Below are 18,049 nucleotides of genomic sequence, written 5' to 3' on the forward strand. Positions count from 1 at the left end.
CCGTGTTTTTTGATCCGGAGTGGAATGAATGAAGTTCGTGGAGATATTGCGCAAGAAATGAGCAAAGAATCCGCTTTTCAATGGGTTTTATGCAAAAATGAAAAAAAAAAACAACAACTTTATTTATCCTCTTCGGTGGAATTTATTTTTTTTCTTTTCTTATTCAAAGATTCCATAAAAGATAACGATTATTACGTACCGAACAATTTTGAATATATTTTTCGTTTTATCGTTTACTGTAGGAAGTGAGTTTAGAAAGCGTACTCGTTGAACAACCTTGTAAGAGCAAAAATAAATAAAATTTTCCATTCATTGAAGGGTATTTTCTTCACCTTTCAAACAGAAACTACACAAACATGTCCTCAGTTGTGTAAAGGTTTCGAAATGTCATTCACAGTAGTGAAAATTTTCAAGACAATGCTCTCATCACCAAAAATCTATAAGCCATATAAGCCTCTCATCACCAAAACTCCACGGGAAACTCTCTCAGTCCCAACGATCTACGAGCACACAATGCTCTTAGCACAGCAACAGAAGGCAGAACAATGCGCTAGCAACAAAGGTCTTAGGACAATGCGCTAGCAACAAAGGTCTTAGGACAATGCGCTAGCTGTCAGAGGTCTCAGAACAATGCGCTAGCTGTCAGAGGTCTCAGAACAATGCGCTAGCTGTCAGAGGTCTCAGAACAATGAACTAGCTGTCATAGGTCTCAGAACAATGAACTAGCTGTCACAGGTCTCTGAAAGATGTAGCTGTCACAGGTCTCTGAAAGATGTAGCTGTCACAGGTCTCTGAAAGATGTAGCTGTCACATGTCTCTGAAAAATGCTCCAAAAGAATGGTCTGTAAACAATGCTATCGACAGCAAGGGTCGCAGAACAATTTTGTTAACAACAAGGGTCTCAGAACAATGCTGTCAACAACAAGGGTTTCAGAACAATGCTAAAGCAACAGAGGTCTCTAAAAATGTTCTAACAGAAGATTTCTCTGAAAATGTTCTAACAGAAGAGGTCTCCAAAAATGTTCTAACAGAAGAGGTCTCCAAAAATGTTCTAACAGAAGAGGTCTCCAAAAATGTTCTAACAGAAGAGGTCTCCAAAAATGTTCTAACAGAAGAGGTCTCCAAAAATGTTCTAACAGAAGATTTCTCTAAAAATGTTCTAACAGAAGATTTCTCTAAAAATGTTCTAACAGAAGAGGTCTCAGAATAATGCTCAAGCAACAGAGGAGGTCTCAGAACAATGCTCAAGCAACAGAGGTCTCAGAACAATGCTCAAGCAACAGAGGAGGTCTCAGAACAATGCTCAAGCAACAGAGGTCTCAGAACAATGCTCAAGCAACAGAGGTCTCAGAACAATGCTCAAGCAACAGAGGTCTCTAAACATGTTCTAACAGAAAAGGTCTCAGAACAATGCTCTAGCAACAGAGGTCTCAGAACAATGCTCAAGCAACAGAGGTCTCAGAACAATGCTCAAGCAACAGAGGTCTCTAAACATGTTCTAACAGAAAAGGTCTCAGAACAATGCTCTAGCAACGGAGGTCTCTGAACAATGCTCTAGCAACGGAGGTCTCAGAACAATGCTTCAGCAACGGAGGTCTCGGAACAATGCTCCAACAACAAAGATGTCTGTAAAATGCTCCAACAACAAAGATGTCTGTAAAATGCTCCAACAACAAAGATGTCTGTAAAATGCTTCAACAACAAAGATGTCTGTTGTAGCATAACATGATAAAATGCTCCAACAAAAAAGATGTCCGTAAAATGCTCCAACAACAAAGATGTCTGTAAAATGCTCCAACAAAAAAGATGTCTGTAAAATGCTCCAACAACAAAGAAGTCTGTTGTAGCATAACATGATAAAATGCTCCAACAACAAAGATGTCCGTTGTAGCATAACATGATAAAATGCTCCAACAACAAAGATGTCCGTTGTAGCATAACATGATAAAATGCTCCAACAATAGAGGTCTCAGAACAATGCTCTAACAATAGAAGTCTCAGAACAATGCTCTAGCGACAAAGGTCTCAGAACAATGGTCTAACAACAGAGGTCTCAAAACAGTTGTCTACCAACAGAGGTCTCAAAACAATGGTCTAACAACAGCGGTCTCAAAACAATGGTCTAACAACATCGGTCTCAAAACAATGGTCTAGTGACAGAGGTTTTAGAACATTGCTCCAACAACAGAGGTCTCAGAGCAATGCTCTAACGACAAAGGTCTCTGAAAAGTGATCCAACAACAGAGGTCATGGAGCAATTCTCTAGTAATAGTGGTCCTTGAAAAATGTTCCAATAACTGGTGGAACAATGATCTAGCAACAGAGTTTTTAAAACAGTGCTTTGACAGCGAAGGTGTTCGAAAACTACATTCCTATAACATTTAAAAAAAGGATCTTCAAACGATGATTTCAGCAACAAAATGTCTTCAAAACATTTTTTCCCAGCAAAAATTATTTTCAATCAATACTGTCAACAACAAAGTTCTTCGAACAAAATATATTCCTATTACATCTAAAAGATATCTTAAAACAATGTTGTAAGCGACGTAAATCTACAGATCTCTCGGTAACGAAAGTCTTTAAAATGGATTTTTCATTGATGCTACAGCATTGGCGTACGCAAGGGGTGGGGGTTTGGGGTTATAACACCTCCCCCCCCCGAGGCTAGATTATAGTGTTATATTGCAGGAAAAACCTTAAACAACCCGCCCCCCCCCCGAAAAAATCCTGCCTACAAACGAAAATCATGTCTTACAATGCAATTGGCATCATCAGACAACATCACATTAATTAAGAAATAGAAATCATGAAATCACACATCCCTCTGGTTACTAACAATCGCTTAATCATCATTTAACGTATGAAAAAAAAATTAAATCGACAGTGTATTATAGAAGTAATAAAAATCAATCAAATACATTAAAATTCATAAAATACCTTCGGGCAGCACAGAGAAAACAGATCCCACGGAAAAGTTTCAAAAGACCAATCATCAGCGTAGGACAACAATTCCCACAGATCAATCATATCCATTGTGCTCTCATCGATACTTCTTCAATCATCACAATACACATAATATGCACTGATAGCACGGTGCGACAAATAAATCTCTCACTTAAACATCACAGGTACAACACGTGTTACAAAGCATGTAAACACGAAATACACCATCGAGTCTTCAATTCCTTCAGTCGACGAGAGAAATTCATGAACACGAAACTAACATTTAGAAATTACACTTCTTGAGAATTTCAACAATGGAATCTTAGAAATTTTCAATCACGAATCAATCCAAAGAATGATGGTTTCACGCAGGAATTATTAACATTCCGAGTCACAGAAAGGAACTGAAGGATTAGCGCCGTTTGGCGCGGCGCCTCTTGCTCTCAAGTGCCCCCCCCCCTAAAAAAATTGGCACTTTTTTTTTTTCAACATTAGCTGACGCTTAAACAAATTTCCACTTTAGAGGATGCACAAGAAGAGAGTGACGTTAACAAAACAGTTCTCTGTGTTATCTCTGACACAACTCAGCGTTTTTCTACCATATACCCTTGACAGTGATTCCTGCCTGGTTTCGGTCGCTTTGGCTCGAGTCCACGTCAATTTCGTTCTTTTTCAAGAACCTCGAGATGATTCATCATGGACCTGATGGGGTTGGTTTTGTGGTGTTTTTTTGGCGATCTTTTTCCTACTACGTTCGAGAACTTTTTTACTGCTTCCCTCAAGTGCCAAATGCCATCAACAATATTTGCGCAACAGCAACAACCAACCGGCCATCTGGTAGCATGGGTTTCGGAGATTATACTGGTGTTGCGTCTTGTTGCCTTGTTATTTTTTGGTCTTGTTACTCTCTTTTTTTTTTTTTTTTTTGAGTAAAATATTAGAGATATGACGTTCTTTGCTGCACGAAGCAACTTCCGAAAGTGATCCATTACTTTTTTTACTTCATGGATGTAGATATAATATATGTATATTTCTTTCTTCCCTCTCTACTGATTATGTTATATGGCTTCTCGTCGTGGCTTTCTATATTCATTGCAGGGAATTAATCTTCGGCTTAGTTATCATGTCAGCATTCGTCCCACCCATCAAGCTCTTAACCACTCTGGGATCATTACCATTGCAATATTTAGAGCACCGAAAAAAGCTCCGGGTTTCAACGACCTTTCACAAGTGCTTTAAAAGATATTTCCATTTTTATAACTTCGTCAGAAGTAATTCGGAAAATGAGGAAAAGTTTACATTACGCTAATTTTAAACATGCTAATTTTAATGTCGTGTTTACATAATAAAAAAATTCCAATTTGCCACTTGCTAAATTAAGAAATGCAGAAATGATGAAACTGGAAATATATCGCGAAATTTTTTGCTGGCATCAAAAGAGACAAGGCAACAACTTTCTAATTTGGTTTCTAGGCGCAGGATATACGTATGAAAAGTTATTTTTATTTTAATCACTACAAATTCTCTTGCAACATGAGTGACATGGCTGAAATTCCTAACCTCGCTCATTTATATTCCGCAAGAATGACTATAATATTTGTCACCGTTTTCTTGCTATATCATTTTGAAAACAGTCAGGCCATTGTGGGACACTCTGTGCATTACTGTACTGTACTTGATTATATAATATACACCAAGAGTTGCAAGAATATAATTATGATCATGATAAGTCTTATTAATTAAAAAAATATAACCAGGTGGCTAAGAGAAAATCCATCAAAATTAGACGGGATACCGCAAATTATCGCCAAAGGAACCGGCTAAATCAGTGGTAATCAACTTTTCATATACGGCGGTCCAAACTAAAACTTCCCACGGAGCCCGCGGGCCACCAACTCATTCAATTCAGTGCCATCTTATCAGAAGCGGCCAATGGGGTCCCGAGTTAAAAGGGGGACAAAAATAATTGAATACTTTTATTTATTCTGAAATTATTTGTTTCGTTAATTATCAATTTTGAGTAGTTACGAAATCACTTTTTCACAAATTCTGAAAACATTTTTGATTAATTACCAATTAAATTAATTAATTCTGATTAATCTGAATCTGAAATCATTTTTAATGATTCTGCGATTATTTATTTCGGTAATTCTGAAATTTTATTTCGTTTTCAATACATCTCGTTAACATTTCTTTTAATAATTATGTAATTACTCTTTTATTGATAGCTATGTAATTTCTATCAGAAATTACGAAATTATCTCTCTTATTGTTTCATTAGTTGTTGTTTTCACTAATTCTGAAATCATTTGTTCCAAAAATTCTAAAATTATATTCAATAATTCTGAATTTTCATGGATTTCGGAATTATTTCTTTCATTTATTCTTGAATTATTTCTTTCATTTATTCTTGAATTATTTCTTTCATTTATTCTTGAATTATTTCTTTCATTTATTCTTGAATTATTTCTTTCATTTATTCTTGAATTATTTCTTTCATTTATTCTTGAATTATTTCTTTCATTTATTCTTGAATTATTTCTTTCATTTATTCTTGAATTATTTCTTTCATTTATTCTTGAATTATTTCTTTCATTTATTCTTGAATTATTTCTTTCATTTATTCTTGAATTATTTGTTTCCTTATTTCTAGATTCAATTGTTTTTCAATGTTTTCAACAATTTTCTGTAAATGACACCGGTGGACTACAACAAATGCTCTAAGGTCCAAATGTGGCCCATGTATGGGTCTATCAGGGGTCTACACGTGTGGTAGGTCCCTGAGCTAAATATTGGCGAAATTGCCAATTATGAGGAAAATCAATCGCATGCATATTGCCAATGGCGGAAAATAAGGACTTCGAAGCGCAGTGAAATGTAATGTTATTCACACACACATAAAAAAGAAAGAAAAATGTTGATCGAGATAAATGAGATGAAAAAATTTAATCTATCTTCATAATTATAATAATATAATTTGTGGAAAATTATCTTCATCCATGTGTGTAAAGATTACAAATTCAAGTGAACTTCAGTAAAAAACAAGAAATAATGGGGCATTTTTATAAATAAAGCATAAAGTATATTTATTATTGGACACGATCTTCTTGTGTAGGCTCGTTGTTCGTCCCGTATTTTACGACAGACCAATTTTTCCCATATTATTTGGTTCTTGAAAGAGGCGATCGCCTCCCTCACGATCAGCGCCTGGTTATTGCCTATGTTCTATGTAGACTAATTAAAATTTCGTGATCGAAATTGAATACGCTTGTGTATGATATATATATATTAAGGTAAATGAGATAAATGCTGTTATTATATATAATAACCCAGCTATTATGCACACTTACCAAACATGAATTTCATGAATTTCCCTAAATTAATCACTTTTACCGGTAATTATGCATAATACTCAAGCGTCGCGTCGTTGGTAAACGTGATAAATCGTACTATGTGATATGTATACTATACATGATAATTCATACATGTATTGTATCATTATATCGGGGTCCGGCTATATTCATCACACATACTAGTCTCATTTGGAATTTTTCTTCATATTCATCAAGTTCACCAATTACACTAGGGTACTATGCATAATCACAGCTACAGGCGAAAAATTTCAAGCACATATGAAATTTTCCAACGGCACTTGGTTATTATTCATAATCACCGGTAAAAGTGATAATGTTTTCAGTATTTATCAAATTTACCAACGACGCTTATTCACCGGTAAAAAGTGATAAATTTATCAAACTTACCAAGACGATTGGTAAGTATGCATAACAACTAGCTATTATGTATAATAACCGATTTATCGCATTTACCGTAGCATAGCATACACACATTAATATGAGTTTTAAGATGCCTCATAGCGGCCATTTCTTCCATTATGACCCCAATTTGCATTTCATATTATTTACTAAACACTTCATTCAAACTAAAACATTCATTAAATGTGATTTTCTTTGAACAACTCATAAAAAATCTCTTGCGTCTGAAAATGCCATCACTATAAATTAAGGCATAAAAAAAAGTGCATAATTACGTAAAATGAGTATTTTGTACGTTTGACGTCTTCTATGTAATTTATTTTTTTTCATTGAAGCGTCTTAAACGAGCCCATCATCATCACCATCTTCGTTGAACGTAAAAAAACGTCTTATCCGATGAATGAATGGCTTTTCTCTCCTAAACTTGGCTCCGTCAGAGTTATTTATGAATTTTTACGAGTTATTTCTCCGCGCAACTCTTTCCTTCTCTTATCTTTTTTTTTCATTGGACACAGTCCAAACTGGCTTTGCGTAAAATGGAACAGGACGTGACGATGTATTAGTATTATGTAACGTGTGTAAGTGTGGCGTCACATTCATAAAATTCAGTTTCCTTACGATCAATCGTATTATGTTAAGCTGAATGTATGTTTTCTGTGTGGAAATATGGATATATCTCTCGTTTGAATAGCTTTTTTTTTATTTACACATGTTACGGCGGCCAATGTCTGAAGTCTCGGCAGTTTGCCAGACTTTGGGCATTGTCTGAAATCTCAGAAATGTATAAGGACGTTGGATAAAGTCCTCATGATTAGAAGTGATGTATAGGATGGTTTTGTTTTTTTTTTGTGTTGAAGTTCCCGTACTCTGAGTAATTTCTCCTCAAAAACTAACTCATCCAAATTCTGTCAAATTCTCAGGACATTTTATGAGACTATGGGAAAGAGATTTATGCAGAAATAAATAATAATTTATGCAAATAAAATATAGTTCAATTTTGACCACCAGGTGGGAAAGTGGCACTCTTTTATTAAATTTTCCTTTTTCTCATGGTCCATATAGAGTATATATCAAGTTTGAATGGAATACATCCACCACAGAACGAATGCTATATAGGTCTGAGTGGTTTCAGTATTCTGGCATTGCTTAGACTTATGTTACGCCCGTGTATTATACTGAGACCGCTCAGACCTAAGTTGCGCTTGTCCGTATAATGACACTGCTCAAACATATGTAGCGCTCGTCCGTATAATGACACTGCTCAGACCTATGTGGTGCTCGTCGGTATACTGACACTGCCTAGACCTACGTAGTGCTAGTCAGTATAATAACACTGCCCAGACCTATATAGTGCCCGTCAGTATACTGAAACTGCTCATACCTATGTAGCGCTCGTCGGTATACTGTATACTGCCCAGACCTATATAGTGCCAGTCAGTATACTGACACTTAGACCTATATAGTGCCCGTTCTGGTGGATGCGTTGCATTGAAACTTGGTACGCACACTATATGGACCATGGGGAAAAGGAAAGTTTTATAAAAAATTCGGCACTTTTCCACCTGATGGTTAAAATAAATTATTTTTTATAGCATAAAAATCTCTTTCCCATGGTCTCATTAAGATATCCTGAAAGTTTGACTATGTGAATTGGTAGTTTTTGGGAAAAGTTACTTTATATTGTATAAGTACGGGAACTTTAATTATAAGCACTCTGTATTTTTTTTGTATGTGTGGATTTGTTTTTAGTATATACATAATACTGAATGAATACCTTTTCGTCTTCACTGAGAGAAACTTCGGACAGGTCACTGGTTACGTCAGCTTCTTCAGTCTCTTCGTCGATGAAACCAATTTCGACGATTCCCGGTGAGAAAGCTGCCTCTTTTGCAGATTTGCTGCTGTTTCGAGAACTCTCTTTCTCAGTACAAGAACTGTACTGACTCTGCGAGTAAAACACGTAAACGCTCATTATTTTAAGCACGTGTGTGAATTGCCAATTTATTTATTATGCTTTAGAATAATTTCTCAAGATGTTATGATGTCATGGACGAATGAATAAATTATTAGCTAATAATTGCTATTTCAATTAATGAACGTAAAATATTCATATTTTTGCATGTAATCCATACAAATACGTATGTTTTGGACAGTCTTCTTTGAAATCAATATATATATGCAGTACCAAAAACCAATACTTGGAAGATAAGCTACTTTAAAATTCCACCTTTTACAAATGACAAAATTTGTCAAATCCAACAGCAACAGTCTCAATATTTCAGTAATAACTTGCATAATGTCTGTTAGATTAAAAAAAATTAATTTTTAAACAATTCTCAAATACGAATACAAAGGGCACAGCAGGCAAATTGCCCATCGAGGTTCGAAAATACTTTAATAATGATCTTTTAATTTTGAATTACGGAATTATAAGAATTGTAATAGCTAAAATTAGCATATGATCACACATCGTCCCCTATTCAAATATTTCCCTAGATACACGCATTACAAATGCTGTTTGAATAATAAAAAAGAAAACGTTAAATTGATAGATAAGTTCATTAATACCAGAACTGGAATTACTCGTATGCAACGTGCGTGGGCTTCTTTGCCACAATACAAGCGTCAATGCGGATAAACAAACTTTTCAGTACCAGTACAGTGAAACTCCCTTATAAAACGAGTACTTATAACGAGAATCCCGGGAAAACGAGTGATTCGTGGATTGACGAAAGCGAACGTAAACGTATATAAAGAAACGTAAGACGATCAAAATGTTTACATGTCTCGAAATACAACCCTTCCCCCCTCCCAGGTATGGTTCCAACATTCAAGACACAATAAATAAATACTACGAAATACGCGTGCATTGCAATGAACACAAAATAAACATGGTATTAACCGATATTTCACTGTATCCGATTATTTTAGAAGTGGGCATAACTTACAAGATAATCAATTATTTCTTAAATTATTGAGAAATTGATTTTTCGGATAGAAAAAAATGATAGAAAGTGAGAAAAAAACAAAGCCATAATTTCTTGTAATAAATATGAAAATGATACGCTAACAAAGTAAAATTTATTCATGATAATAGATGAAATAAGAATACATTAACCGATATTTTATCGCATAAAATTTTTCTATAATTGAGTTTATCTATGATAAATTTTATTAAAACAATAACTTATAACATATATTTTTCCAAAAAAAACAAAACTATGATATACTTTGGTTCAGAAATGAATTTTTATTAGTCAACAACAGAGGACGCTAGTAAAAACATTTTTTTTGCATCAATGCATTTTTATCGTTGTTCCAATTTCTCCCAAATTGCACGTAGTTTTTACATATGATTACTGATTAGTTGAGTAACATTTGAAAAGTTTCGAACCCCCCCCCCACTCCCCTCTATCGCCTACAGTGATGAAAATCAGAGCGGGACAAATCGACCTATCGGAAATTCAAACCTTCCATTTTGATAGAAATCGGCCCATCTTATTCATACTAAGGATTGAAAATATTTTAAACATAAAATTCTTTTTTAAGTTCTCAATGCTAAAAATGTGTAGTTCTGAAGAATAAGACCTCTAAAATTAACGAATAAACATAAAAATATCGAAATAGGCATTTACAGCAGGAAAAGCAAAAGAGGCATTTTTACAAAAAAAAGTTTGAAAATAGTCAAAAAAGACATTTATGGCATTTTGCCTCAACTTCCTGACTTTAATGATGACGTTTATCATCATGGTGCATGCTCCTCGTAAGAATCAACTCTGTTCCTATTTTTGGGATACACATGGGATATGCGATGATTTTACTTGACTCGTCTCGCCCCGTGATTAAGAGACCACAGGACCAGAACTTACAGTTCAAAAACGTTTCCGAATAACTGGAAGAAATCATGGTAAATATATAAACCTTTCTAATTAGCGAAAAAATGTTAACGAGTCTATACAGTCACAAATGGGAGCAGTGATATAATAATTAGGAATTTTAATTATTTGATTGGTCGACTAAAACGCTTTGATAGTATGAAATTTCTATGATAAAATGTCTTAGAAGAAAATAAACTGTTCTGAGACCAAAAAAAATCAATTTCATGTGACTAGAGTTCTGTTCATTCGTTAATATTAGAACGAAATGATCTAAGAGACATTTTGAAGCAGATAAAGCAGCGATTTTCCTCAATAAATTTTATAACCAGAGTCAAAAAAATTTAATTTCGCTTTTTTTTTTTTAGGATTAAAACTTATTTACCAAACGCGGTCAGGCTACCAAACACGGTTGCTTGCGCAATTTAAGCTCATTGTCCTGGATGGAGTGGCCGAGTCGGAAAAATTTTATATTCATTCTCTCAACTTGCAAATAGCATAAATATACACACATAAGGTACATAAAATCAGGAACATTTGCAAACTGATATGAATCATCGTGACATTGCACCATTAAGGAACCCTTTGACAGTAATCAATGCGCGATTCCGCAATACTTGTGCTAGTCAGAATTCAATTCAAAATTTCTCTAAGAAATTCACTGCGAAGCCATATATGGTAAACCCTTGACCCGCGGCCCAAATGTGGCCCTGAAAGTTATCTGATGTGGCTTGCCTCCTTCAAACCCGATTTTGTAAAAATGAACTCAGCGGCACATTTACAAATTGCTTAAATAGCCCGTGGCACAATTCCAGAGCATTTAAGTGGCCCGTGGCACATTTTCAGTTCACTGAAGTAGGCCTCAATGATCACTTTCACATTCAAATATCACTTAAGTAACCAGCGACATAGTTCCAGAACACAAACGATCCGTGGCACATTTAAAGATCCCTTGAGTAACGTGTAGCACAGTTTTAGAGCACTTAAGTGACCCCCAGTGCGGTTCTACATCACTAAAGTTACCCGAGGAACATTTCCAGATTACTTAAGTGATCCGTGGCATAATTAAGTATCACTTGAGTGATGCGTGGCAAAGTTCCAGAGCACTTAAGCGACCCGGACACAGAGCACTTGTAGGATCAGTGAAACGTTTAGAGATGATGTCATTAAGAATATTTCATATCTTCATAAAGGGTGGTTGATGAAGTAAGCATCATCCAAACCCCCCTTCCCCCCATCGATGCTGACGTAATACTTGAATGATCCCCATATGCTGGCAATAGGTGGCGTAATGTAGCTCGGTTCCGATCTCTCCACAGCTGCAACGGTTGTTGGGGATTGGTTTTAAACCTTCTCAGGTTGTCGGAGAACGGGCCGTGACCCATTACAAACATAATGACCTCTCTGGGCCAGTTGCTGTTTACGGCCTTGATCCGAGGAATTACCTCGTGGATAGATCTCCCAGAGATCTCTGGGTCGTCCCACTTAGCTTGCCAGTCGAGGAGCATCTCCCTCCAGAGTCTGGATTTTGCAGTGGATGCGGGGAGGGGGACGCTTCATGTCGTTGGTGGAGGGTTCCATCTTTGATGCAAACCTTTGCACAGTGATCAGCTTCTTCATTGCCCCACAGGCATTCGTGAGCTTTGACCCAGATCTTAACGTTGTTGTACCCGAGGAGCAATTGCTGAATCTTTCGGGCCGTCTGGTGCCTTATAATCGGGTTCAGGATGGCCATTATTCCTGAAAATATATCCGTCCCGATGTGGGCCGGGACTTTCAGGCTTCTGGCCTCCTTAGTTGCTTCGAGGATAACGAGAAGCTCGGCTTGATAGACAAGAGTTCTCCGGGTGCAGTTTCGCTTTTCCATGTGTTCTTGATGGTTTGATTCGATAGGATTCGAACTGCAGCGTTCAGTCGACAAAGAAGTGGTTATAGGACCGTCGTTTATTACTAGAAATATAGTATATATAGGCCTATACCATTAAGTTTTTAAAACTTCGCTACTCTTTTCCACTGACCATAAGGTTGAGATTAAACATCAAACTGAATCAAAGCAAAATATTAATGTCAATAGGTGAAAATAAGTTTAGACACGTCTAGGGAAAATGATATTAATTGGACATTTTTGCGACTTTGATAATAAAAGTACATAAAAAATCTATATAATGTAGAATTTTCTCACCATAATAAAAATCAAGTGTTTTAATTTACTAATCGGCCATCAAAAACTAGTTAATGAGATAAATGAAGATTAAAATGTCCTACAATAAATCAGCTTTTTCGTTGCCAGATATCCCATGTGAAAACCCATTTTTTCTGGCATTTTTGTGAAAGAAAACCTCATATTAAAATTTATTAATTACCCAAATTTAATTTATTCAGTTCAAAAAATTCAAATTTTATATATAAATAGCCATTCAAACATATTTTCAAGACATGAGAAATATATTGAATTTTTTTCTTTTTTGGAGATTAAGTTTTTAATATAAATCAACGCTTAAGATGATTTGACATATAAAATGAATTCTAACGTTTAAATGCTGTATTTACACTCATGTGCATAAATTAAGGATAATGCCAGCTCCGGCAAATAAATGTTCAGAAACAAAACAAACGTTACTTATTCATAAAGCCCATTTATTAAACAAAAGATAAAGAACAAAAACGATGGTATATGTATGATACCATTCATAAAAACTACGATTTTTGCTCCCTGGAGCAATTGTAAAAAATATCTCCTTTACAAAAACTTACTATTACATGGTTGGTATGATGGTTAATACATTGTATGTCTCCCATGCGATGAAATACATCCGTACAACGCCTAGGCATGCTGAGTATCAAATTATCGACCTGATCTTGGGGAAGATCACTCCACTCAGCAAGCAATGCTCTCCGAAGTTCCGGTGCACATGTAGGAGGTGGTTGACGGGCTGCAACTCGTCGGCCAAGCATGTCCCACACATGCTCTATCGGATTCAAGTCAGGTGAGAATGCTGGCCATTCCATACGGGTTATATCCTCAGATTCAAGGCATTCGTTTACGATGTTTGCTCGGTGAGGACGGGCGTTGTCATCCATAAAAACAAATTCTTCGCCCATGGCACCCCATAAACAAACGTACATGTTGTTCCAGAACGATGTCCCGATAAATTTGGGCTTTCATGGTTCCGGTTTGAACATGCAGATCTGTTCTGAAACCCAGTATAATTCCACCCCAAACGAGCAATGCTGCACCACCGTAACGGTGTCGTTCAATGATGTCTTGGTGGTAACGGGTACCTGACGTTCTCCATATGAGAGTCCAACGTGAATCAGACTGCAAGCTAAACCTGGACTCATCGGAAAACATCACACAAACCCACTGTGACGATGTCCACATTGCATGTTCTCTACTCCAGGCTAATCGCTGCCGACAGTGAGTTGCCGTGAGCGGAACACATCTGACAGGCCTGCGAGCATATAGACCAATATCTCCCAAACGTCTGTACACGGTTTGCCTTGAAGCTGTAGTACCCGTGGCTGCAGATAGCTGACGAGACAGGTCGGATGCTGTGCTCCGTCTGCTTCTTTTGGCAGTTACTGCCAAATACCGGTCTTCATTCGGCGTTGTAACACGGGGGCGACCTGTACTGTAACGTCTACTGACATTTCCGTTATCTTGGAATCGTTGCCAAAGCCTAGAGATGACACTTTGGGCAATTCCAAGTTCTTCGGATACTTCCATCTGAGTACGCCCACATTCCAGGCGGCCGATAATTCTACCACGTAAAAAATCATCCACATGCGTCCTCTGTGTCATAACTATTCGCTTATGGCACTGAGCGCCTTACAGAACTCTTGTGAACAATTTCACTTCTTTGCCACCATTCCTTATATACCACCCTCTTACACTCTCGTCATTGTGACGTACTATCGGCATCATCTGGTGGCTTCCTGAAATTTGCATATCATTCTTGCAGATGTGTGTGATAATTCTACAGGTTAAATTTTTACTTTAGATTTCGATTTCCGTGTGATTCTGAATTATCCTTAATTTATGGACATGAATGTATAAGATCATACTGCAAAAAAAGATAAAATTCATAATGTTCTAATAATAATGATAATTAAATAAATAAATAAGCGAATTTTTGAACAAGAACTGCACTTGACGTCATCGAAATAAATTTTCCCAACCATTTTCAAGGGTGTGACGGACACTGGTCGAGAAAATCGATTTGTCTGATGGCTTCTCGTAGAAAAAAGTAAATGTGTGCTATAAATAAATTTTAGGTTTTTTTTCCTCCAGATTAAAAAGATTATGGGAAAATTTATATACATAATCCTATCTTCAGCCAAAATTTCAATACCCAGCTTGAAACAATTAGGGAAAATGTGGTTTTTATTTAATTGCGATTTTTAAACATTTTAATTGATAAAATATAGACAAAAAGCATTGTTAGTTAATCACAAAGAATTATGTCATAAGAGTTAATATCCAATAAATTTTAATAAATAATACATATTCGCTAATTGTTTTAAGTAGTGTATAAAAATATGATCCATATACAGCATGTACGTAATATTCCATAATCTAACTATCAAATAATAGTAGTAACATTATAAGTCGCTGCTATCTGTTATCAATGTGAACAGATCTCTTACAATGTCTTACAATTGTCAAGTAATTATCACATTCAATCGAGAAAAAAAATTCTACTGGTTTCAACAGAATACTAGTTAATTAATTAAATATTATTATATGTTACAAATAAATTTTAGTATCATTAAAATTAAAAAGCATTATGATTCAAATTGAAAAAAATATATATATATGTACAATTTAAAAACTGGCTAATATCTAAATACAAAACATATGACCCATATATGTACAAAATATTTCTTACACTAAAAATTGAATGATTGAAAATTAATGCTGTTTATATTTTCATGCACACATTACATTCATATAAATTATTTATTGATTATCAATCTAAGAGGGAAACTTCACTGGCTTCGACTATCGTTTAAGAGGAAAATTACATTTTTTTCGATAAAATATTAGTTTATCAATGAAAAACGTTATTAGTTATTAGTTATCTAAACTATTAATCCATTAATACATCATAAATAAATTTTGGGCACGTCTAAATTAAAAATCGTTGAAAGAAAATTGAGATATGCATAAAATTTTAGGATCGGCCAATATTTAAATGCAATAAGCATGATCCATTCATATACGAAATATTCCTTTCTCATTACTTGACAATTAAATGATTATAAGTTAATGTTTGTTTCCAACTCACGTCAACGTTAACATTCATATCAATTATTGCTCATGAAAATCTTCATAAGATATTTCTGGCCATAATCAACTGGTTCCGATACAATACTAGTTAATCAATAGAACTTTATCAATTATCTAAATTATTTATCTTATTAATGAATACTACGGTGCAAATAAGTTTTAGTTTTAAAAAGCATTTTAATTCAAATTAAATACAATTTTAAGACAGCCAATATTTAAATACCATAATTATAATTCATAACGGAATATTCTTTACACTGAAAATAATAATGATAAGTTAAAATGTTTATTTTCATGTTGGTATCCGATATCAATTATCAGGTTCATTTAAGAGAAAATTTCTGGCCATAATCAGCTGGTTTTGATACAACACTAGTTAATCAATGAAACCTTATCAATTATCTTAATTATTGATCTTGTTAATCTATAATGTACTATAAACAAATTTGGGTTTTATCTAAATTAAAATTCAGTTATGCATAATTTATAAGATCAACCAATATTAAAAATTTGCAATAAATATGGTCGATATTCTGTGTACATACGAAGTATTCCGTAATATTGACAATTGAATGTTAAACTATAAGTAAATGTTTATTTTCATCTGATGTCAACATCAACATTCGTGTCAATTATTAATTATCAGATTATCACAGTCTTTATAAGAAAAAATATTTCTAGCCATAATGAGCTGGTTTTGATACAATACTTTAAATCAATGAGATTATCATGAAACAACCAATTATCAATTAATCAGTATCAAACAATTATCTAAATTATCAGTCTATAATATACTAAAAGACGTTTAGTATACTATAGTATACTAAACGTCTAAATTAAAAAAAAAACATTTGAATCAAAATTCATTTATGTATGATTTCAAATATGAAAAACATTTAATATTTAAAAAATACAATCTAATTCATACGTATGGGAAATATTCCTTACATTAAAAATAATAATTTTAATGTTTCTTCCCATATAAACAGGACATGTCAATTATTAATAAAATTATCATTTCATTTAAGAAAATATTTCCAGCCATAATCACGCAAATAAACACACTGGTTTCGAAATGATACGACATCAGTTTTTTTTTCAATTAATTATCCAAATTATTAATCTTAATAATTATCAAACGTCATTTCCATATGACGTAGAACCCCACCACCACCAACGCAATTCTTCTTAATCTTACCTGGATTTCTTGAGCCATTTGCCTCCGATTCCAAACCGTCTATTCTCGGTAATCCTTTCCAGATTATCCTGCATCGGATTCTCGTCCAGAGAGAAGCAAACACACAAAAGTCACTTGATCTTCTCACGTGATAATCGCTAGTCAATAAATTACCACGAATTATACTGGAATTATGACGGAATAAAAATAAAACCACGGCTCAAAAACCGTAAACAGTATTTGATCCACGGATCAAAGAACGATCCCAGCTGGTCATTTCCAAACAAGACGCCATAATCTCTTTCTCTTACTGTTTCAGGAACAATTATTTACGTAAGGAAAGCGCGTTTAAATTCGGTTGTTTTGATTAAAAAAACGCATCATTCTGTAAAAAATTACGTTCCGGGTGTTTTGTGTGCGTAAGTCGAAACCGTGCCGCTCTTCCGATAGCTATTTTATCTTGTGTGTGTGTGTACTCTCTCCCGTTGGTTTGTGTCGCTGCGAGGGACAAAATCGTGAACGTTTTATCGATTTTTGGTGCGTTTTTTTTTTAAACGTAAACGTTGAGTCAGAGATAGATATCCGTTCAGACTCGCAGTCTGGTTGTGCGCGTGTGTGTTGTAAAGATAGAGTAAGAGAGAGAGAGAGAGTGTGTGTGTGTGTGAGAGAGTGAGCGACCTATTGTTATATTGTAGTATTGTAACGTTACCGAGACCGCTGTGCGTTGCGCACACAGGTGATGCCATTACGCTCACAGGAAAGTATTATTTACTCCTGTAGGAAAAAAAAGAAGCGCTTCCTTATTGATCTTGTTGAGCTTAAGAACGCCTACGATGTCTTCAAGAAAAGAGAGAGGACGTTTCGAATGATGGTTTCGTTGCCTATATTGAACGTGAGAAATGCTTTAGACATTTTGTGTTGGAAATGGAAGGATCAACAGCGTGAGATGTCGGGGATGGTTTGTTTCAAATGAATAAATGAGAGGTTTTTT

General features: G+C 35.0%; 1 protein-coding gene across 2 annotated transcripts in view; it reads right to left on the minus strand.

The window, feature by feature from the left end:
- Positions 1-17,528, minus strand: part of LOC149078606 (tyrosine-protein phosphatase non-receptor type 3-like) — a 37,004-nt gene extending 19,476 nt beyond the window's left edge. Inside the window, exons 1-2 of one of the 2 annotated variants that reach the window (XM_089240720.1) lie at positions 17,080-17,528; positions 8,491-8,661 (exon numbers count right to left, since the gene is read on the minus strand). In XM_089240720.1, the coding sequence (XP_089096846.1) occupies positions 8,491-8,661; positions 17,080-17,097 (189 nt within the window). In that variant the 5' untranslated portion in view covers positions 17,098-17,528. Of the gene's footprint in view, positions 1-2,937; positions 3,403-8,490; positions 8,662-17,079 lie in introns of those variants that run through there. The other variant, XM_089240721.1, reaches the window with a different exon arrangement.
- Between the last annotated feature and the right edge of the window lie 521 nt (positions 17,529-18,049).

This window comes from Pholcus phalangioides, unplaced genomic scaffold, assembly GCF_987345545.1.
Source record: "Pholcus phalangioides strain wild (caught in Gottingen) unplaced genomic scaffold, Ppha-v1.0 ptg000013l_1, whole genome shotgun sequence".
NCBI classification, from domain to species: domain Eukaryota; kingdom Metazoa; phylum Arthropoda; class Arachnida; order Araneae; family Pholcidae; genus Pholcus; species Pholcus phalangioides.